The 20,751-nt window shown below is 50.5% G+C and overlaps 11 protein-coding genes across 11 annotated transcripts; 5 read left to right on the top strand and 6 right to left on the bottom strand.

Annotated features, from left to right (window-relative positions):
* Window positions 1-734: 734 nt before the first annotated feature.
* On the top strand, window positions 735-1,493 carry HO173_003601 (uncharacterized protein; the record flags this gene model as incomplete). The annotated part of the gene is made up of 3 exons (XM_037305526.1): window positions 735-972; window positions 1,032-1,269; window positions 1,331-1,493. 3 exons carry the CDS (start codon window positions 735-737, stop codon window positions 1,491-1,493), a joined length of 639 nt encoding a protein of 212 aa, XP_037167628.1.
* A 781-nt stretch (window positions 1,494-2,274) lies between these two features.
* On the top strand, window positions 2,275-5,125 carry HO173_003600 (uncharacterized protein; the record flags this gene model as incomplete). Its single annotated transcript, XM_037305525.1, has 6 exons — window positions 2,275-2,712; window positions 2,785-3,242; window positions 4,121-4,304; window positions 4,364-4,639; window positions 4,695-4,964; window positions 5,015-5,125. The coding sequence occupies 6 exons, from the start codon at window positions 2,275-2,277 to the stop codon at window positions 5,123-5,125; spliced, it is 1,737 nt and encodes a 578-aa protein (XP_037167627.1).
* Window positions 5,126-6,324: 1,199 nt separating this feature from the next.
* Window positions 6,325-6,786, top strand: HO173_003599 (uncharacterized protein; the record flags this gene model as incomplete). The annotated part of the gene is made up of 3 exons (XM_037305524.1): window positions 6,325-6,490; window positions 6,567-6,726; window positions 6,783-6,786. The coding sequence occupies 3 exons, from the start codon at window positions 6,325-6,327 to the stop codon at window positions 6,784-6,786; spliced, it is 330 nt and encodes a 109-aa protein (XP_037167626.1).
* Window positions 6,787-7,081: 295 nt separating this feature from the next.
* On the bottom strand, window positions 7,082-7,939 carry HO173_003598 (uncharacterized protein; the record flags this gene model as incomplete). The annotated part of the gene is made up of 2 exons (XM_037305523.1): window positions 7,082-7,773; window positions 7,933-7,939. 2 exons carry the CDS (start codon window positions 7,937-7,939, stop codon window positions 7,082-7,084), a joined length of 699 nt encoding a protein of 232 aa, XP_037167625.1.
* Window positions 7,940-10,389: 2,450 nt separating this feature from the next.
* HO173_003597 (uncharacterized protein) lies at window positions 10,390-12,077 on the bottom strand (the record flags this gene model as incomplete). Its single annotated transcript, XM_037305522.1, has 2 exons — window positions 10,390-10,589; window positions 10,643-12,077. 2 exons carry the CDS (start codon window positions 12,075-12,077, stop codon window positions 10,390-10,392), a joined length of 1,635 nt encoding a protein of 544 aa, XP_037167624.1.
* A 235-nt stretch (window positions 12,078-12,312) lies between these two features.
* HO173_003596 (uncharacterized protein) lies at window positions 12,313-12,713 on the bottom strand (the record flags this gene model as incomplete). The annotated part of the gene is made up of 2 exons (XM_037305521.1): window positions 12,313-12,539; window positions 12,590-12,713. 2 exons carry the CDS (start codon window positions 12,711-12,713, stop codon window positions 12,313-12,315), a joined length of 351 nt encoding a protein of 116 aa, XP_037167623.1.
* A 399-nt stretch (window positions 12,714-13,112) lies between these two features.
* Window positions 13,113-13,761, bottom strand: HO173_003595 (uncharacterized protein; the record flags this gene model as incomplete). The annotated part of the gene is made up of 4 exons (XM_037305520.1): window positions 13,113-13,306; window positions 13,356-13,514; window positions 13,577-13,601; window positions 13,756-13,761. 4 exons carry the CDS (start codon window positions 13,759-13,761, stop codon window positions 13,113-13,115), a joined length of 384 nt encoding a protein of 127 aa, XP_037167622.1.
* Window positions 13,762-14,312: 551 nt separating this feature from the next.
* On the top strand, window positions 14,313-15,077 carry HO173_003594 (uncharacterized protein; the record flags this gene model as incomplete). Its single annotated transcript, XM_037305519.1, has 3 exons — window positions 14,313-14,592; window positions 14,662-14,823; window positions 14,914-15,077. The coding sequence occupies 3 exons, from the start codon at window positions 14,313-14,315 to the stop codon at window positions 15,075-15,077; spliced, it is 606 nt and encodes a 201-aa protein (XP_037167621.1).
* Window positions 15,078-15,324: 247 nt separating this feature from the next.
* HO173_003593 (uncharacterized protein) lies at window positions 15,325-16,260 on the bottom strand (the record flags this gene model as incomplete). Its single annotated transcript, XM_037305518.1, has 2 exons — window positions 15,325-15,886; window positions 15,944-16,260. 2 exons carry the CDS (start codon window positions 16,258-16,260, stop codon window positions 15,325-15,327), a joined length of 879 nt encoding a protein of 292 aa, XP_037167620.1.
* A 750-nt stretch (window positions 16,261-17,010) lies between these two features.
* HO173_003592 (uncharacterized protein) lies at window positions 17,011-17,999 on the bottom strand (the record flags this gene model as incomplete). The annotated part of the gene is made up of 3 exons (XM_037305517.1): window positions 17,011-17,053; window positions 17,110-17,753; window positions 17,805-17,999. 3 exons carry the CDS (start codon window positions 17,997-17,999, stop codon window positions 17,011-17,013), a joined length of 882 nt encoding a protein of 293 aa, XP_037167619.1.
* Window positions 18,000-18,346: 347 nt separating this feature from the next.
* Window positions 18,347-20,371, top strand: HO173_003591 (uncharacterized protein; the record flags this gene model as incomplete). Its single annotated transcript, XM_037305516.1, has 2 exons — window positions 18,347-20,182; window positions 20,234-20,371. 2 exons carry the CDS (start codon window positions 18,347-18,349, stop codon window positions 20,369-20,371), a joined length of 1,974 nt encoding a protein of 657 aa, XP_037167618.1.
* Between the last annotated feature and the right edge of the window lie 380 nt (window positions 20,372-20,751).

The following is a 20,751-nucleotide window of genomic DNA, read 5'->3' as shown; positions in this document are numbered from 1 at the left end:
CGTACTCCAACCTCTATCAGAAGATGAAACAGTGTTGGTGCCTTCCTTTGCTAAACGCTTGCTTTCCTTTCCTGCTCAGTGCTCAATTGCAGATCTTTGCATGACCTCCCATCGAAGAGATTCTGACAAGATCAGGGTTGGCTCGTAAACAATGCCAGGCTGATCGTCTTCGACAACGCATCTTGGACTATCTGAAGGCATCTGAAGGCGACTGCTTTCTTTCGTTGACCTCGCATTGCACTTGTATGAGATGGCGCTAAGGAACGTTAGCAGCGGACCCTTGCTCTCACCCGTGAAACATATTTGTTTGCCATTCGACTCCAGACATGACCATACTGGCAGATCTGTCTTCCAATGCCATCTCTGCTTCACTAACATCCCCCAGCTACTGCGTGGTGGTTAGGATAGACGGTATACCCAAAAAGAACCTTTTGAAATTGGGGCCGCAGGGTTCATTGAAAATGACCGGCGCGTCACCTTAAAAAAAGGCGATGTCATCATTAACATCCAATTTGGAACTCGCGTGCCTGCCTCTAATGCACCCCTTCTCTCTCTCACACACAACATAATTCCTCTTATAACTTTTCAGTTGATCTATGGCCTCTAGAATCTTGAAGGCACACCGTTTACTGTCAAGCTCCGCTCAATCATATCTCACATCACGCACCATCAGTCCAGCACCTCGAACACTCTCCCGCATCAACGTATTTCACTTTCACACCAGTACTAGAACCATGGCTGAACATACATCTTCATACCGCGCCAACGGCGACAATGGCGATGAGGGAAATACTGAAGGCGACCTCAACGCATGGAAGCATAGAGCACCCTACAAGGTCCACGACAGCGACCCAAACTTTCACGCTCGCTATGAAGCCAGCTGTCATTGCGGTAAGATCCGGTACCAACTGAGTAGGGAGAAGCCGCTGGATTCCAAATACTGCCATTGTACGACGTGTCAGAAGCTTCATGGTACGAAATATCCTCTCTGCCCTTGTTCAGAAAGTATATGCTGACCCCATATCTTTTAGGAGCACCATTCCAGTGGGCAGCCATCTTTCATAAGGAAGACATCAACTTCACCCACGGTCACAGCGACCTGGGCTGGTACGAGAGCTCAGAAAAGACTACCGTGCACAAGCTGCCATGCAAAGTCAGCTGTGCTTACTGCCGTACACCTATCATGGACGAGGGAAGGAATATGATCCTGCTGTTTCCGACCCTGATCAACTTCAAGTCTCCTGAGGACAGGAAGAACTTTGACCCTAGGTGAGCATTGTCAGGTGTTTTTCAAACCCCTCAAGGAAACCTGCTGATGGTCACTACCTAGCTGCCACATGTTCTACACTCGTCGGATCCTCGACATCAATGACGGCAAGCCGAAGTGGTCAGGCATCAGTAACGACAGCGAGCTGATTGAGGATTCACCCGAACAAGACAAGAAGAGGAAGCGTGAGGAAGACGCGGCGGAAGGGAATGATAAAAAATCATGATGGGTTTGTTGAGCATGGCGCATGCGTGTTCCACTAAGAGCACGCATTCTCGGTCCACAGAAATTGTTGGGTGAAGCACTGGCTTTATCCAGCTTTGCTGCTCTTGGGTCCAGCAGTGTTGTGCCAGTGATGTTGCTTCGAATGCACAGCTTGGAGCTCATGACTGGCTTTACAGTGGAACATCAATAAGAGATCAGGTCACCTTGATTTTAGACTGTCCCCAGCGTCCGTGCTAGTGCTCTATCGCCTTTCAATTGCACCAGACGACTTGCAAGCGGTATTCAAATCTACAAAAAAGTTCGTGCACATATGGAACTCGATTTACTGAATTCTTTTCTCGATTCCATGCTACCCTCTTTCCTTTGCTGCCTTCAAAGAACAAAAGCTTTTCGAGTATCCGTGTCAGAAGCTTGAATTCATTGTTTGATTGTGAACGACATGTAACATACGCGGTTTACTCCGGGGAGTCGTACGTATTGCCGCTTACTGTTAAAGAATCAAGTCATCGAAACACTGAATCATCAGTCCCATGTCTATTCCTTAATGATAATATATGAGGCGCTTATTGAAAACCTTCCTATTCGATGTTTTCCCCGCAAGAAGTCGCGCATGCCTTTACGTACATGCGCATCAAGAATTTCATGCGCTCAACGAGATGGCGAAGTTTTGCTCAAGCCCCCAGATCTTGTTTATGGAAGAAGACTCCGTAAAAGCTCGGACGTGGTCAACAATGTTTTATGATCCTTAATTCAACGTCATTGAACTCTTCTCAGTACACAAAATGCATGCCGTCACGACTCTGTTTCTCTTGTACCTCACAAAATGCATCACCGCCAACACCACAACCGCCGCTCAACGAGCTCAGCAGAAAGCCGTTGCCGCCTGCCAAAACCTCACCCCCTCAACCACTAATGACGGCACTACCACTACCATCCTACCCTTTCCCGATCCATCATGCTGGGTCACTTTGGGCATGACAGACTGGATGAAGAACTGGAACACCAGCACCACAATCTGCACAGCTACACAAAGCGTACTCACGCCATGCCAATGCCGAATAGATGAGCCGTGGGCAACGTGCTTCATGCGGCTGACATATGAGAGAAACCGAACGGCTAGCTACGTTTGTACGAATCTGACCAAGCCGGAGGAATGCACGGAGCCGGTACCTGGGCTTATGGTGCCGGGGCCGGCAGAAATATTCTATGGCGCTTATAGTGTAGGTCAATACAATTTGGTTCTAGAAGCAAGACATGTGACGGTTACTGACAGTGAGATAGATCTGGTGTAGGTCAAGCAAGAAACTCTGGTAACTCAGACTTCTAAGCTAATCATGCTCTCCTCAGCACTTTTCAGCTACCTAATAACCTGGCACACCTCCCTGACCTCCCCCAGCGCCCTACCCGCCATAACAACCCAACTTTCCAAAACCAAAACCAGTGCTCTCTCTGCCAACAACCTCCTCGTAGCCCTCGTCCAAGACTATGCCGTCGATACATCCCGTGGCCAAGCTTTTATCTCCGTCATGACAAACGGGCCACTTCTCAGCAAGAATGACGGCCCCACGAGGCCAACGCTGTCGAACGCGCAGGAACTGCTTGGTCAGCTATTGCAGCAAGCCTTAGAGGTCCTTACGAGCGATTGGTCTTGCGGGGACTTTCAGACGATGGTGAATGGGGGGATGTTGTTGAATGGAACGCTGGAGACAACTGAGATTTTGGACACGAGGTTGGGGCAGCAGGAAAAGATGTAAAGGGGTCATCAGGCGTTAGAGGCTTTAAGAGGGCATTTGATCTTTTCGGGTACTCGAGAGGAAAAGATTGTCCTTGTTTGATTCTATATCCCTACCATCAAAATCAACTCCCTGGAGGAGGAAGACCTTTAGCCTGGATGGCTTTAGAGGCTTCAACTGCATGGGACCGACCGAATGTCTCCGGGTTGAGCTTCAGATATAATGACCCTGACGGCCTGGACAGCATGCAACCAGGCAATGATTCGCGTTCAGATTTGTGCGTGCTGTTCTGATGACTTGTGCAGTAGGTAGTTGCGTAATCAAGCAGTCCATTCGGGGTTCGATTAATGATTTACGGCCTTCAATTCTTCAGCAACCTGCGAATGGCATAACAATGGGGTTCGCAGCCCACGACTCCGTTCCAAGAACATAATGAAAGTTGTGAAAGCGTAAGATGCCGCTCGTATCGTCCGTTTTTATATAAGATCTCGATGCCTTTCACAATTTGCTCCTCGGCAGCAGGTGCAGCAACCCAGGGTCGCGACTGGCCATGCGACGCCAGATCCCTGTCAGTCTCGACGTGGACTAGCGGCAACTCCAAGTTCGCATGCCTTTCATCGTCTGTCGGCTCCACCTCTTTCACACTCCATTCGAGACGACGCCTCGAGCATATTTGCTGGATTCTGGTTTCGAATTTGGGTTGAGAATAACGCGTATCTTGCTTCTCTGTTTTTGTTGCAACCAGACCGTCGAAGCTTTCCCCACCTTGCCAGCAACACCTCGGCTTATCTCACCCGAAAACAAAACAATCCCTCGCGGACCTCAAACCATCCATAGTGTGTGCACCATTGTTTTTGACCCCTAGCAGCTAACTGGCTGACTGACTGATATCCAGATATCTTGACAACGCCCGTGGCCTCGCCCTCTGTCCTCGCGACCAGCCAATCATGTCCGTCAAATTCGAGAAAGAGACTGTCAAGGACACTCCGATTCCTGGATTGGGAGGACGGAAACATGAGATCGTGCACGAGATCGGCGAGAGGTTGACGGGAGGCGAAACGGCACGAGGCTACCTCGCTGTAAGCAGTGGAGTGTCTCATGTTCCAGTGCCGGAGGACTGACAATCTCCACGAGCCAGGCCTACCTCCAGCAGCTCCAAACCAATCCCTTGCGCACGAAAATGCTCACTTCTGGCTCCCTCGCAGCTCTACAAGAGGTTCTCGCCTCTTGGATCGCAAAAGATGTTGGTCCATCCGGCCATTACGTCAACTCTCGAGTGCCAAAGATGGCAGTGTATGGCGCTTTCATCAGCGCGCCGTTGGGCCACTTCTTGATCAGTATACTGCAGAGAATGTTTTCCGGGAGGACGGGTTTGACGGCGAAGATTATGCAGATTCTCGTTAGCAATTTGGTCGTATGTCTGCACCATCCTTAGGCGCAAAGCAGGGCTGATATTTCGCAATTTGCAGGTCGCACCCATCCAGAACACAGTCTACCTCGCCTCCATGGCCGTCATCGCCGGCGCCAGGACCTTCCACCAGATCAGAGCGACCATCAGAGCCGGCTTCATGCCTGTGATGAAAGTCAGCTGGGTCGTCTCGCCGTTGGCATTGGCCTTTGCCCAGAAGTTCTTGCCTGAGCAGACTTGGGTGCCTTTCTTCAATATTGTTGCCTTTGTCATTGGTACCTGGATTAACTCTCAGACTAAGAAGAAGAGGCTTCAGGCTTTGAGGAGGAAGGTAGGCTGACTCTATAACCCTGTGATGATGATGGCTGACGGCATTTCAAGCACTATGGCGACGATGGACGAGGTGATGGACGAGGTGATGGGCGAGGTGATGGGCGAGGTGATGGGCGCAGCCAGTCGGGCAGAACCGACTATTCGAAGCCTGGATACTAGGAGCGTTATGAACGGATGGCGTATTTAGGATCGAGGTCGTATGAAAGCAGTTTTGGGGTAATGGTCGAGCATTGACAGCCGCATTTTGCCCATCTCTACCGTTCGAACACACCAACTTCGTCTTGGCGACTTCTTACTGTCTTGCTATGTATAGGACAAGATTCTTCAAGAGCGAGCAATACCCGTTACTTAGCTTCCGACTTGATTCTTACTTCTTGCGCGAGATAGTTATCTGCATACGTTTTATCACCTCCCGTGCAATTACCCTCCTTGTCGCCCATCCATCCTACTATCCTCCTTGCGTACACATCGCCCAAGACCTATCTCCGCGCTTTTCAGCACCCGTGTGCTGCTTTCCCACCTTCCTCTTCCGTACTCCGGCAAATCCTACCGATTCCAGACCACGCACTCGTCGGCTTACCAGCACCTTGGTTTCCCGACCTCTGGCAGCTCCCGTCGACACCGCTCCGGGTCAAGCAGTTCCACACTGATGTATGCGAGCACTACCTACATCGGATCGCGGTCGCTGCCCGCGTCTTTCCAATATTCGCTCCGGCGCAAACCCAGACGACGCCAATCTCATGACCGCGGCGCGGCCAGCGGCCCGGAGCCTGCGGCGGTCAGTTTACAATCATCGTTTCAAACCATGTGCCAGAATTAGTAATGATTCCATATCCGATGATCCAGACTCTTGCTTTTCCACCTCCTTCCGCAATACAAATACATAGGTAGTCTAGATGATCTGTCCCCCTCTTCCCTTCGCTGTGGCAACCGAGCTTTTCCCTGCGTTACTGGGGTCACCGAGAAGGACGCTAGGCATGCAGGTACGCCTTGCTGAACTGTCTCTTCGATTATGCATTACAGGTATGCTCGGACGCCTGTTAGGGATTTGCAAGGGCAGGCCTGCGAGGGGATGCTTGTTTGTGGCTTGCTTGTCGTCCTCCAATTGTTGTCGCCGGTAAATCAGTCGTGGCTTCTTCTTCTTCTTCTTCTTCTTCTTCATCCTCACGCAGTTTACCGAGCATGTTCCTTCCGATCCCCGTGACCGGGCCGTATCATGTCACACTGGTGTGATGAGCTCTCTTTTTTTTTCTTTTTTTTCTTCTTCTGAAATCCAATTCAATTCAAATATCAAAATCGCATTCCCATAGTCACTGTTTCTATCCTGTACTTGATAAAAACAAAAAGTGCCTTCCGCAATGCGCGTTCCTCGGCTCCACCTCATCCCCAGACTCGCCCTTCTCGCCATCATCGCCACCGCCGCCGCCGTCACGTTCATCGTTTGGTCGAGACGACACATGCAAGCTGGCAGCCAAGAAAAGGTCCATGGTGGTAGTAGTTCAAGGGCTGGAGAGTGCCTTACGCGTGAGTCGCTCGCCACATAATCATTTACATACAGTCACCGCTGGGGGTGGTGCTGGCGAATAATAACGTTCCACAGTCAACGCAAGATGCAATGTCTACAACGGGGATTTCTGCTGCGGCAAGCTCTACTGTCACGAGCTGCCGAGTATGGGCGCGACTTGTGTGTCGCCTGGTGGGTCAGAGTACTACCAGGAACTGCTTGCGGATGGTTGGTTGGAAGAGGAAGATTCCAAACGGTGCGTTGACATGTGAGGGGAATGGTTCGCACATAACACTGATGTGGGTGCTATAGGTGATGATAATACATCAAGAAGAACGAAAAGGATGACAGGTTAAACTCCCAACTCTCGGTCCGGTAACGACGGTTTGAAGGGTAGAGGACCGTGAAATATCGTGACGAAGGGATGGAAACACAACGCCCAGAAGCTCCGTAATCTCGGCTCGGTAACAAGGGCATGAAGAATCATAGTGACACGTTACCCTCACTGTCTCGCCATCAGCAGCAGCTTCTCAACAATACCAGCGCGCTTCGACCTCCGCAGAAGCAGCCCCCCTACCCTTAACCTGTCTCTTATCAATCTCGCCAGCCGCTCACTTGCTATTCGCCACCGCAGTGCCATCACCGGAAATACAATCCCCATCGCAGAATGGATCCTCTACATAGTTGAACGTCAAATACCCATCCTTAGGACTATTGCCCCAATCGACCGTCGCACTCCCACACGTCTTACACTTATGCTCCAGCACCTGATCCGCCAGCGGCTGTATCTGCGCGAGTGTCAAGCTGGCGCCAGCCTTCAGGTAATTTGGAAACGCGCAAATGCCTCCGGTGCCGATTGCGACGTCGAGTTTGTAATTCCCGCCGGTGGACTCGCTAGCGCCGGATGCATCAATACCCTTGCTGATGTCGGAGCCGATGGTGACGGATTCGGACGAGGAGATGCAGACTACGTGCTGGCCCTCGGTGTACGTGGTCGTCAAGGGTTTGGAGGTGGCGTAGATGGCGTCGCGGAGGATCTGGACGATGGATTCGGGGTCCTTGTTTTCGAATCTGGCGAGGGGACAGAGGCCGGAGCCGCGGCAGTTGAGTCCGAGGGCGGCGACGGTGGAGATGACGCTGGTGATACTGGTGACGGCGAGGAGAGAAGCGAAGGTTGTGGAGGGATGCATAGTAACGTGATGAAGAAGGGGCTGAGCCGGGGGAGGGAGTTTAGGCCAGGGGTTCGGGCAGCCGTGGCGTGTAGTTGCTTGAATGTGATATTGTCCGTAGCTACCGTAACCCGCTGTTGTGGATCGGTGTTTGAATAATCCGAAGAACTTGCGTGAGGGAAGGACGCCTTATACACGTTCTGCTGGTCCATGGTTTCTTCGAAGGAATCGATCTGCTTGATACAGGTCGTAGCCTCGACTGAGAAAGATTCCATGTCCATCTCTGTTCAAACCGTTCATCGAGAATCAAGCCGATCAATGCCAGTTGAGCCGTGCCATGTCGTATCCGATCTCCTGTGCAACTTCCCGTCAACGGTTGACTATCTTTCCCTGCACGAGTGCCGTCAGCTATTGGTAATTATTCTTAGATCAACCACGACCGCTATGCATCTGCAAAATATCAAAGACGACGACCTGCTTGTGTCCAAAGGATTCCTCGTTCCTTATCTGTGGCGGTGTGGGGGTGTCGCTCGGAATATCAGCATGGAGGTACGCTCAGCTGGCAAGGACTCAGGCGCGTGGGCTACCGTGATTTTGTCTGTTGCTGGTCTACTCTCTCTCCCGTTCATCGACGTTTTGAGGGGAAGTTCTGTGTCAGGTCGTTGTACATGAACAATGGCCAGCCATTACCGCACAAACCATATCCATCTCGATGTTCGTTGCAGATCGTCCGCTGCAACACTCGATGATCTTCTAGGACTGCTTGGCAGGGTTCCCCCAGAATCTGGACCATGATGTATTCCAGTCTCTTTCACTTTAGTGCTGAAAAGGAGGTTGATAGGCTGGGATAGACAAAGTCGACAGCTTTAGCGGCTTTCTAGGCCTAGGATGAGGATTCCACAGAGATCGACCACGATCGTCTGCTGGTTGTTCCCACGACAATCTTCCTAAAGTCCCGTAGCATAACGGGGTTGCTACAGCCGAGGGAAAGAACAACATGATCAGGTTACGTTGCAACGCTGTTGCTATCGCTGTGGGATGGTTCGCCCAATTGGGGTTGGGTATGTACAAACTACCTCTCCTTCCCCACATCTCGTAATCCTCTGATAGGATGCTCCTGCTGATGGAGTTGAAGCGGCACGTTGAAGGATCAGACCGTCCGAGGTGGTGCTTGTGGGGCCGACATCGATTGGATGGGCCTTGCGCATGGTCAAGCCGTAACGTTGAGACGGAGCGATAGTGTGGGAGGCTTACATCATGTAAGCATCATTACTTGCATGAATCGATAGTGAGATGCCCCGTACGTATGCTGTTTGTAGCCAAAGCCGGCGGGGTTTGTTCCAGAAGACTGTGTGTCTAGGAGGATTTTATAGGCACGACCCGTGTCTAGGAAAATTGTTTCGTGGATCGGGACGTACAATTGGAGCGTTTCGAAACACTCGTGCTAGTCTGCGAGGCTTGAAATGATGGACACCGCGCAGGGATATCTGGTCGCTGATGCTCCAGTCGATTCGATGGTTCAAGTGCCGTTGTTTCAGCCATCCATATGCGCTCAAGTGAATATGTACTCCCAACGTCAAGCGGGGTTCTTCATCCGTAATGTGTGTCCTTGAATTCCACTCGCGTCTCACCAATGTTGGAGGATGGAAGCAGGACATTGACAATGTAGTAGGTCGTCATGGTCATGGAGCGGGTCCTGAAGCGTTCAACACGCAAAGAAAGGATGACCCCCGCACCATGGTGGGCTCTGCATGACGCAGGGAGGCCTCGAAATGAATGGTTGCGCAAGGACTTGTTGATATTCTTAGCCTGGGACCATCCATCCTGTTCCAACGTGCGTATCTTGCTTCTCCAGAAGCCTTTCCTTCTCTGTCTGGGACATCTTCGCACAAATGTCCCCCTTCATGTCCAGCAACACGTGTGAACAACAGCAATTGCTTTATCCCAACCACAAAGACCAGCAACCTCCAGCCATGGGCTGCACCTACTCCCAGCCAACAGCCCATAACCCACATCGCCGGGCAATGTCAGAGCCCATGAATGATTCCTACCGGCACAAAGCCCTTCCCCGTCTTCCCCATGACCATGAAACATACCGCAGCCGGTCCTTGCCCGAAATACCTTCAGAGACCAGCAGACACAATATTAGGCCGCTGTAGATACAAGACTGTTGGACGAAGAGGAAACTCTTTGCACACGAGGTGCAAGATTGTGCTTATGACTGTGCATGTGGAACGGTTTGAGGTCCTTGGTGGTAATGGCGTAATAAAGGGATGACTGCGACGTACCGGGGTTTCATGATGATGGTATCTGCGATCGAACTCTAAATACAGGAGACACGGCAGCAATGATCAGCCAAGCCTTGCATGTGTTTAACAGAATCAAGAACCGTAGACGTTTTCACTTGCACGGAAGATGACCCATGCACAATTGACATTCTTTCCCTTAGGCCATGTAGAAGCATCAGTGAAGCGTCAATTTAGTAAGGTCTTTCCACCCGCGCTTCTTTAGCCTCGGTGCCTCGCCAAGAGTCGTAGATAGCAGCCATAGAGCTTCAGAATACTATTGCTCACACACGTCCGTCATTCTGTTTGTTCATATTTTGGTATGGTCCGAGCTCGATGCTTTGTCCGTATCGTTCCCGGAAAGCTAGACCCTAGTCTGACAGAGATGTAATCCAAATTGCCACACCAAAGTGATAACCTAGAGTCTGATTGCATGATTGCGGGTACAAACCATTGTTTGCTGGCCTACTCCCTGCGGTAAGGTTCGCCAAACCAGACCGAGGGGGATCCAGATTTGGATGAGCTGGAGTCTCGCAATTGGGAACCCGAAAAGAGGATGTAAATAGCGCCAAAACCCTTGTTTTTGATCCAGTAGAAAAGAGATGAGATCATCCCCCACAAGATGGTCCTTGCCATCCAAGGACCTTTCACGAGAGGTTGTTCATCTGCAAAGTTCTTAGCGTCGTGCGGTCGAACAGTCGGCTTTCAGGTCCCTTACCTGGTTTGTCAAGAAATAGGATGAGACGGTCCACTTCGTCATCATTGTTCATCCACTCGTCCCTGGCCTTACGCCAGTAGGGATATTCGAACTCGGGTGGGTAATACCCAGAACATTCCCAGTTCTGGAGAAGAACGACCTGCAATGTTTTCGGATCGACCCATATATATTCTTGCGATATTTCATTGTGGCAGAATACATATCGGTTCGTGTTTGATGTTCTTGCAGGCCAGGAAAGTCTCTTGTCACGCTTCCAGACTCGAATAGGAGGAATGGTCATTCCAATTATTCCGCCAAGCTTACTCGACTGCAAGGTATTGAGTTGGGGTAGGACGGTCTGATTGACAAAAGTGTTGACGTGCGTAAGAAGAATTGCCTTATCACGGTTGCTGAGTCTTCTAGCCAAGATGTCCATCCTTGCCCCAGGAACAGGGATCTTTGTAGTAAGGCTGCTGATTCCGGCTTCTTCATTGAAGGCATGAACGCGAGCCACGGGTATTGAAGTGTGCTCAGCAATAAACTCCAGTGCTTTCTTCTCGTTTTCTAGCCGCTCTCGAGACCACGGAAATGGGGTGATTGTCCCCTGCACACCGAGACTTTTCTCGTAAGAGCGCAGTTGGCGTTTTGTGAACGTGGATGGAGTGAGGGTACAATGTCTATCACGATCTTCCGTCTGCCACATATAGATGACCCCGTCCGGAATGTCAATCATTGTGACCGGGAAGTTTTCTGCTGAGGGTTGGTCCAGAAGCCTGATCAGCCGGTCTGTAGAAGCTTCATCTGGCACATAATCCCGATACGATCTTAACCACATGTCAGCCTCGAACTCTGCAGGATAGAACCCTGATGACTCCCAGTCAATGATTGCTGTGACCTCTAGTGTTTTCGGGTTGACCATGATGTTGTGCCTTGCTAGATCATTGTGACAGAAGGTAAACTGGTTCTCGGAAAACGATCGAGACCTCCATTCGGGCCTCTGGTCTCGGAAGGTCACACGGTTTGGTGGTATGACGAGTCCACTCACACCACCCAGTCTGTTAGATGTAAATTTCCTCAGCTGTGGCAGAACGCTTTGCTCAACGAATGCTGTTACATTGTGGATGAGTCTTTTCCGGTCTTCTCCATCTAATTCATCGAGTACAATTTCCATGATGTTGCCCTCGACGCGTTCGACGATCAGGGTGCAGATGCCATCTTCCTCCAGGAAGTCCAAAACCTTGGGGACCGGAATCTTCGTGTACTCGGCGACGAATCTGTACGCATCTTTCTCATTCTCGAGCCGCTCACGTACTCGTTGCGGTACTATAGTTCCAAAATTACCGAACTGTCTCTTGTGATACTCGCTAGGTTTGAGCTCTCGCTTAATGAACCTTGTCCGGGTGACAGTATAGTCTCTTTCAGCAGTCTGGAAATGCTCGATGATCTCCTCCGCCATTCTTCGACAGAAATTGAAGGTTTGTGGAATTCGGTGGTTATGAAGGGTGTAAGTGACACACAGTCGGAAGGAGCAGGACGAGTGTTGCTGACTCAGCGCTCGCACGTGACATTAATCCGAAGGTACCTCGAAGTAAATGGCAATAAGTCGTTACTGATGTGCATAAGGTATGTGTCGCACGCTAATCCCCATCGCTAAAGCAGCCCGTATTTCTTCTCTCGCCCGGACCACCATACTATGTAATACCCCCATTTCTACGCGCATCGGCGTAGAGCTTCCCAATGCCCTTGCTCGTGTCTGCTGGGCTACCGACCTTTGCGAGAGCACCGCGCCCAGCTCCAACGGCGGCAGCGCTTTCAGCGGCCGTAGCCCTTCCCTCGGTGCCACCCACATTGGCAGTCTCCTCTCCCGTCGCCGCATTCATAGCTGCTATCGAGCTGTTGATGCTAGCATTAGCGTGGTCTATCGTATGTCAGTTAACCAATAATATCTGGGGATACACACAGTCTTACGCGTTGCGGACGAGGTTACCACCGCCTGATGGGTGACAGGAGGGATTTCACTGCAGCGTTCATCCTTGCAAGGGCGCCCGGGATAGCCGCTGCAATGGAAGCACTGAGCCTCCGAGAACGACATATGCTTCTGACAGTGCCTGCACGGTATCAAAGGCATCATAGAAAACCAGGATTTCTACCTAGCAAAAGCATTAGCATTGACAGCAGTATTTTTGCTTCATATACCACTTTGGGCGAATTCACCTTGAATTATGATGTTGGAAAAGGCCAAAAAGTTTTGGTATAGTATCAGATGGATAGCAACGATGGTGGTGGGCGTTTGCAAAAGCAAAAAAGATTCGCTGTTATCTTGCAACTCTTGTCGCACAAAGTGAGGGGAAGAGCTTGATCACGAGTATTCTAACCAGCCGAAAGGAAGTAATTTGCCATCCCGATACTCGGGCCATTACGTAGGGCCATGCCAAGGCGGCCTATCCGAGGATGACAATGCTCGCAGGTCTTTGGAGCAGCTCATGATTTGTCATGTATCCTGTAACGCCCAAGCCAGCTCCAAGCTGCCATTCGTGGTCACTCCCATCAAGGTGCCATTGGACACAGAACCACCGCCGGGAGGATGAATCGCCTGCGATGTGATCATGTAGTTGTTCAGGATAGTCTCGAATGGCGCTCCCACAGCGTAGATGTACAAAGCCATAGCTCCGTCACCAACAGGGTCTACCTCATCAGCTAATACTATACAGTTGAGGTGGATAGGCCGCCAGACCTGCTAAAAGGATAACACCCCCGCCTAACTTCCTAGCCAAACAATTCGTGGATAGCCTGAGGACGTTCCTCTCAACGAAAGACCACGTCGACACAGGCTCTGGATCGATGACCTTACGCGAACTAGCAGCGATGGGCATCAAGGCGAAGCGACAAGACTCTACTCAACGTACTCTCATCAGCATTGACCACTTCGTCTCTCGTAAAATCATCCACACTGACTGTATCTCCAGAATTTTGGTAGCTGCTACGCAGATTTCGAGTCAGCATTGCTATTACGAGGTAGGTAATGGAGTTGCGACACGGGTCTTGGGAGTAAAGTGGTCTGCTTGCTCTTGAAACTTGTCTTACGACTCAATCTCAATACCAGCTGGGAAGGATCAGTTCCGAAACGTACGTACCTCCATTGGCGCATCCAATTCGTTCTGACATGTACTGAAAGGTGGCTCTAGATATTGAGGTTCGACGAACTTGCGGACGGCCACGAGTTTGGTAGTCGGGCTCTTTGATGATGCGTCTGGCATTGATAGTAAGGCGCCCGCGCAATCGTCCAGCTCTGGTCGACCGTAGGTCCGGTAGTCGCATTTCCATTGGCTGAGAACAACTTGAGCAAAGGCAAACAGAACCAAGATTAAGGATGTTATGGACTTCATGGCCCGATGATCGTAGTTATATCGCACGAGAAAAGTTGCACGAGGGAAGCTCGAGGATGTGTCCGGCTCTAGACATGATCTCAGAGTCGCTTGTATCTGCGGTTCGTAAGAGACGAGCGGCTACTCTCAAACATCAAGATTACCCGCTGTGGATATTGGCCATAAAAGAGCTGCATCCGCCGGAACAACTGCATCTAGGCTCTGCAGGATTGTGGAACCCAAAAGCAAAAACCTGGTGGTGGTCTTCTAGTTGTCGAGGTTCCAGAATTGGAGACTCTTTTTGTTCCTCAGTATGATGCGCGGTCATGGGCCTCCTCCAACAAGGTTTTTCCCCTGTCCTCATGTTCTACTTGCTGTGTCCGTATACTGCAGCTGCTCAAGCCGCAAGTTGCGACGTATCCACCTACGGCAAACCGGAAAAGCGTGATTGCTTGACTCTCTTCGAGAAGTTCACCAGCTCTCAAAACCTCCAGACACGGTTTTTTGATGAGGAGCAACTGCGCGTGGACTCTGACAATACTTGGCCGGGAGTCGCAAATGTCTTTGAGCAGCCTATCGTGCAGTTGCCGAGGTTCTATGCAATGAGTATGTCCATTACGTGTACTGCGATGTTTCGTAATTCAAGAACTATGATGATGACACTCCATCGCATAGATACCTGCAACTTCGCGCTCATGCCATACACGAACCCTGCAACTCGTTTGGCCAATCCATTGGACATTAGCAGCTGGGGGATCATAAAGTCGTATGGGAATTCGCTCATGCAGGATTGTTTGGAGGAAAAGTCCGCCGGTGGTGAGATCTTCATCAAATCGAGTACGTATCCTCATACCTGTCATTGCAACCCGGAGATCAACATTCTCTGTTTTACCGCGCATGTCGAGGGCTGAACGTCCATCCTGGCAGGTACATCCATGAATCCAGTCCTGGTGATCTTCATGTGGGCTAGCGGTGCAAACTTTGAGACAAAATTGAATCAGTACGAGAATGACCCTAGCTTCTCTCCGCAGTTGTCACTCGCGGAAGGCGGTGTAAATGGGACGGACGGCGATGGCATCAGGGTGGCATAATAGGGGGGTAGGCGCCTGGCACTCGAGCAACCACTGCCGTGCTGATTGTTCGGAGAGGAATGGCGGCTCCAGATAGAGACACGTCACAATCTATTAAAGTGAGCAAAGGCCGCTTGTTAGCGACTTTGGAAGCTCCGACTGGGAATGAGCCAATCGACACTACTCGTGCAGAGTACGGCGTTAGATGCAGTTGGATATGCTTTGATATATACAATGCAAACCCTCAGACGCGGTCCTAGGCACCTTTTTACCAAATTCTGTTGTCCCCCGCCACTGCCCTTGATTTCGACGTCTTTCGCATAGCCATCTTCCCAGTGCCTGGCGTCTTGAAGAAAAGACTAGGCCCATGCCCTTCCGGGACCAGATGGCTTAGATATCCCCTATGCGCGGGATCCCGGTAGTACTCGATATCCTTCCTGCTCGTAGGATCTGGCAGACGGTTGTAGAAAGATTTTCTCGACATCTCTTCACCCTCTTTGATTTGTGATTGGAGTGAATTGATAGGGTCCATCTTCCCTTGCATGATCCTGCGCATGGCAAAGCGCGTGTAGTATCGAGTTGTTACGGAACCACCAGCAGCCTCGATAGCGGCTATTGCTTGGGCGGAAGCTCGTGATATGACGACGTTGAGCGGGGCTTTCAGCTCCTCTGAGCCTTTTGCGAGTAGTTTAACACCGTCTTTGACGTTCGTGATGCAGCGGGATTGCAGGAGCTCTTTGATTGTAATGGGCTTCGATGGGTCGAGGCGGCCTTGGTCTACCCAATCTTGCACCTTGTAGAGGTTGAGGGGCTTCATGTCCACGGAGAAGCTGGAGTAGTAGACATGGTCAGTAGGTGAAGCTTCTGGGCAGGTTTGAATGACTCACTTGCTGAAATTATGATCTCCCCGTTTGCCATGGACCACCTCGTCTTTCGTTTGCCCTCCATTGAAGCCTCGGGGTACCTTGCCATGCTGCTTTTGACCTTTGTGACCCCTTCCTGAGGTTTTACCCTTGCCTGACGATGGACCACGTCCTCTTCTTATCCTCTTATGGAGTGCACCGGGATTATCTGCCAAGCTCGCAAGAATGTGAGCACCACGTTGTTGAGTGTAGAGGAAGGGTACAAGGAATGGTGAGAGCTCTGTAGCTGGGCGAAATTTCGATTGAGAAACTCTAAGTAAATTGAACGGCCTGGGTGGCATTGTGACGACGATATTCTGGTTGACCAACGCCGGTAAGCATAACGGTGGTAGGAGTCGCGCAGTGAAAGGCTTGACTCGGCAGAATTGTGGCTTGGCACTGGTGGCACCAACAGAAATCTGCGCCCAGCCCAATCGGCGAGGCTGCCGCTTTAGGGTCAAACAAGCTACTACTGAATGAAGAGAGAGACAGCTATCTTGCTAGAGCAATATGTCTTGGCCGGAAGTGGACCAAAGGGTGTCGGCAAACATGAAGCCTACAAATGGCAGCTACGGGACCGTTAAGCCAGACAACCATCAGCGCTTGAGGCAGAGATAGGCAACATTGAAGGAGAGGACGTGGACGAAGTATCTCTCAAAAGGAACCCTGCCCGTTCAATGACACGATATCTAGACGGCCCTTGCCGCTGAGATTGGTGGCATACATGAATGAAAGCGTCTGCTTTGCTTTCACACGAATTGGGCACCTGCAAAGCATTGAAGGAGAAAATTTCATCCAGCATAGCTGAATGATTTTGCTAGCGTGCATGTCTTTGAAATGCTAAACCATCGCTTTGCATTCAGTGATCCCTTTCAATATGCCAGTGACGCCTCCCGCCTTGTCTTGGAGCACAATCATAATTAGTAGACGCTTTAACTCCACGACCTCCATCATATCTTCCTAGCCATCCAGTGATGTAGACTTTACGTTTGCGGCATGAGGGCCAAAGGAGACAGGTGCTGTAGCTTGGCACTTGGTAAAGGGTGGAGGGATCAGGAAAAGTCGTCTTCGTGGTCCGTAATCTTGTTCTTGATCCTGTGTAGAGTTTCTCAGTCGATCATCAAACACGCAACGCGAAGATAAAGGCATACCTGAGCAAGATAGTCGTGCACCAGGAGTTGAGGGGGCTGAGTTGGTCATAGCGAAATAATTTTTCCGCAAATACCTCGGCGTCACTATGCTCCACCGCTTCGCCCAAATCATTTAATAGCTGATATTCTTTCTGTGCAAGGAAACTTGGATCAAGGTCCCGGTAGCTTTCCAGAGCACGCTTAGCACCGACAATATCAAACGCCAGATGGCAGATACCAGCGCGTAGAAGGTAGTCTTTGACAGAGTATCGCATCAAGTTATTCGATATCGACTGGCGGGCCACCTGCTCAAAATACTGAATTGCGGGTAAATAGTCCTCGTCCAGCGCTGCGAGATCTCCAGCCTTGAGATAGAGCTTGTTGGCTAATGCAGAAGCATTGTCGTCGTCGTACCAGGTAGCAGCAGCCTCGTACGCCTCTCTTGCTCGCCGTCGGTCTGAGAGCTCTTCATATAGTTCAGCGAGGTTCTGTTTATGAACGGCTGCCCTCCTAAAGTTGCCTTTCGAGAGGTAATGGTCGATGGCTAGAGATAATACTCTTGCAGCCTCCTCAGGAGCTGTTTTCCGATATGCTTTGAATGCCTCTTGCAGGGTGTTCGCCATGTCGTCTGGCTCGTTCAGCTTAGTCTTCTGGATCATAGCTGCCTAGACATCGCATCGTTAACATCACTCATGAGAGCTTGTGGGAGGTCGTGCCTTCTCATATAATGAACCGGCTTCTCTGTAACTCTTCTGTAGCTTGTATGCGCTCGCAGCACTTGTATATAGTTCGACAGCGCTCTCGTACTTATCTGTACGAGCGCCGAAGAAGCTGAAGCCGGACTGGGCACTTTGTGCTGCTTTGTCGGCTTGAGACGCCAACGTAACAGGGTCTTGCGCCATCATCACCATACACCACGTAGAGGAACTTCGGCGAGTTGTAGTGCTCGAGAGCTGTGGGACAGGGAACGAGGCGAACAAGATGGAGACGAGGACCACATTACGAAGGGAGCTTTTTGCCGTGAAAATCGTAGAGCTAGCGGTTTTTGGCCTAGTGTACCCTGATCAGTCTAATGCAAGATTTGGGCCCAGAGTCCAGCATATCTCCTGGACTCAATCCCGTCAACACACCAGCCTTTTGCCTCTTGCGATGCATACTAAAAGCTCACCATGGCTACAACGGTAATATACAGATGCTCAGCAATTCTTTCGGCTGAGCTGCCTCCAATGCGCCGGAGGCTTGGCATCAGACTGTGAGGATGGTGTCTCTAATAGTCAAGCGACGACTGTCCTATTCCTTCGCTGCACTTGCGTTGTTGGCTCTAATATCTAATATCGTCGTATTTTCTGGGCTTTCAAGTGACTCCATCAAGGATCAGTTGGGCGATATCAAGGATCAATTGGGCGACATACAAATACCTGGGAGGCCAAAGAAACCATGGCACGCAGGCGAAAAGCCCGGCAGTCCACTGGAACCTGTCGATGCGCATCCCATCTCTCTGCTGATGCAAGAGGCCGATAAGAACTGGCGCAAGTACGAGGACGGCAGGTCTGTATCGTTCAAGCAGACTGTGAAGACATACAGGAGGAGGTACGGGCGACACCCTCCGCCAGGCTTCAAAGACTGGTACAAGTACGCTAGGAAAAGGAATGTCCACAACATCGACGACTTTGAACAAGTCATGGATGATATACGCCCATTCTGGGCTGTCGAGCCAAAGGTCATACGGAATCTAGCAGCCAATATGTGGAGGAACCCAGATGAAGGAGTCGCTTGCATCCATATTCGCAATCACAAGGTTGTTAAAGAGAGCAATGGATCTTGGAGGTCAGAAACGTTGATAACGCTGATCAACAAGTTTGTTAAGTATCTACCAGATATGGATATTGCTATCAACAGATTAGACCAACCTCGAGTCGTGGTGCCTTGGGAAGACATGCAAGACCTGCTCAAGAAGGAACAAGAAATACGCCGCACGCCTCCTGAGACCATCGATGAGTTTAGCACGACCATGGAAGGTTTCATGAATATGACAAACGAAGACAATGGCGGCAATTTTCAAGACCCGCAATGGTATTCTCACGCCGGCAAGCAATATATGGAAATCGCCAGCACCGCCTGCCCACCAGAATCGCCTGCACGCCGTGACAGTGTCAGTGCCCAAGAAGCTGAGCTCACGTACAAAGACCGTCTCGGAGGTCTCATTACCAACTTCAACAAGACATCAGATCTATGCGCCGTCGGCCCACAGATCCAGGACAAACACGGCCTTCTCTACTCAAGCTCCTCCCTGCTGGCCACGAAGCGACTTGTACCCATCTTCGGCGAATGCAAAGTCAATGTCAACAGCGACATCCTTTTTCCAGCAAATATGTACTACAAGCACGATGAGAGGTACGACTATGATGATAAATCAGATTTGAACTGGGAGGACAAGAAAGATGTAATGATCTGGCGAGGCGTTACGTCTGGAGGGACTCAGGTTGCGGACAACTGGCAACGAATGCATCGCCAACGTCTTGTAATGCAAATGAACAGTACTGAAATGGCAGGCAAGGAGGTCCGTATCCTGACCGAGCAACCGGAAAAGAAGGGCGAGTTCGAAAATTACAGGGACTTCCATCCTTCGCACTTTGCTGAACAGCACACTGATGTCGGGTTTACCGAGACCTGGGGCTGTATTCCGGATTGCAGCTTTTATGAGAACGTCTGGACGTTAAGGCCTATGGTACCTATGGCAGAGCAATTCGAAAACAAGGTTCTGGTTGATGTTGACGGCCACTCTTTCTCCGGTCGATGGATTGCGTTTCTTGAGAGTAGGTCTCTCCCTATCAAGGCCACTATCTTCCGTGAATGGCACGATTCGCGACTGTTCGCATGGCGGCACTTCGTTCCCATGGACAATCGATATGATGATGTCTACACGCTACTCACGTATTTTCTTGGAGTCGGCACGCCCCCGGATCAGCAAACATTAGGGAGCGAGGATGCAAATGGCAAGGCGTATGTGGCTAGACACGATACTGAAGGGAAGAGAATAGCAGATCAGGGACGGGAGTGGGCCAAGAAGGTCTTGCGGAGAGATGATATCGAGGTACGAGCTGTGGTTTTTTGAACCTGCGGAACGCAAGCTGATGAAGTGCAGATATACATGTTCAGGTTGCTTCTCGAATATGGCCGGATCATTGACGATAATCGCGATCGCATTGGCTATTCAGGAGATGGTAGCGAACTGGACAAGTATGATGGTGTCTCACCGTTCGATCAAGGCCCGCACCGTTGATTTATGAGGAAAAGGGGTCGGATCCCTTGTTGCTGGAAGCATGCATGGTTTTGGGATGTAAGGCATGTGGTTTTCATGGTCCATCCAATATACCCTAGAATATTGCTTTATATGAAGGATGGTGGGAAAGTGCTGCCGTCTTGGGTGGCATGTGTTTGTATTAGTGATACTGTAAGAGCCTCCAAACGCTTAACCATGCGGTTCCTGGCTCTCTGAGTACCTTAGCGTTCAAGCCCCTTTTCACGCTAAAGTATCTATTTCTTGGCGTGTCTAATGCCAAGGCTATCGCTAATCGGCAGATGAAACAATCAAGGTTCCTGAAACCCCTCGTTCAAGTTTGGCGTAGCACTTTTCTTGAAAGCTGAAAGCGACGACGACGA

This window comes from Letharia columbiana (genome assembly GCF_014066305.1).
Source record: "Letharia columbiana isolate WasteWater2 chromosome Unknown Sc0000009_s0, whole genome shotgun sequence".
In the NCBI taxonomy this organism is placed as follows: Eukaryota; Fungi; Ascomycota; class Lecanoromycetes; order Lecanorales; family Parmeliaceae; genus Letharia; species Letharia columbiana.
The sequence above is the reverse complement of the archived record's forward strand: the minus strand, read 5'-3'. Positions and strand labels throughout refer to the sequence as shown.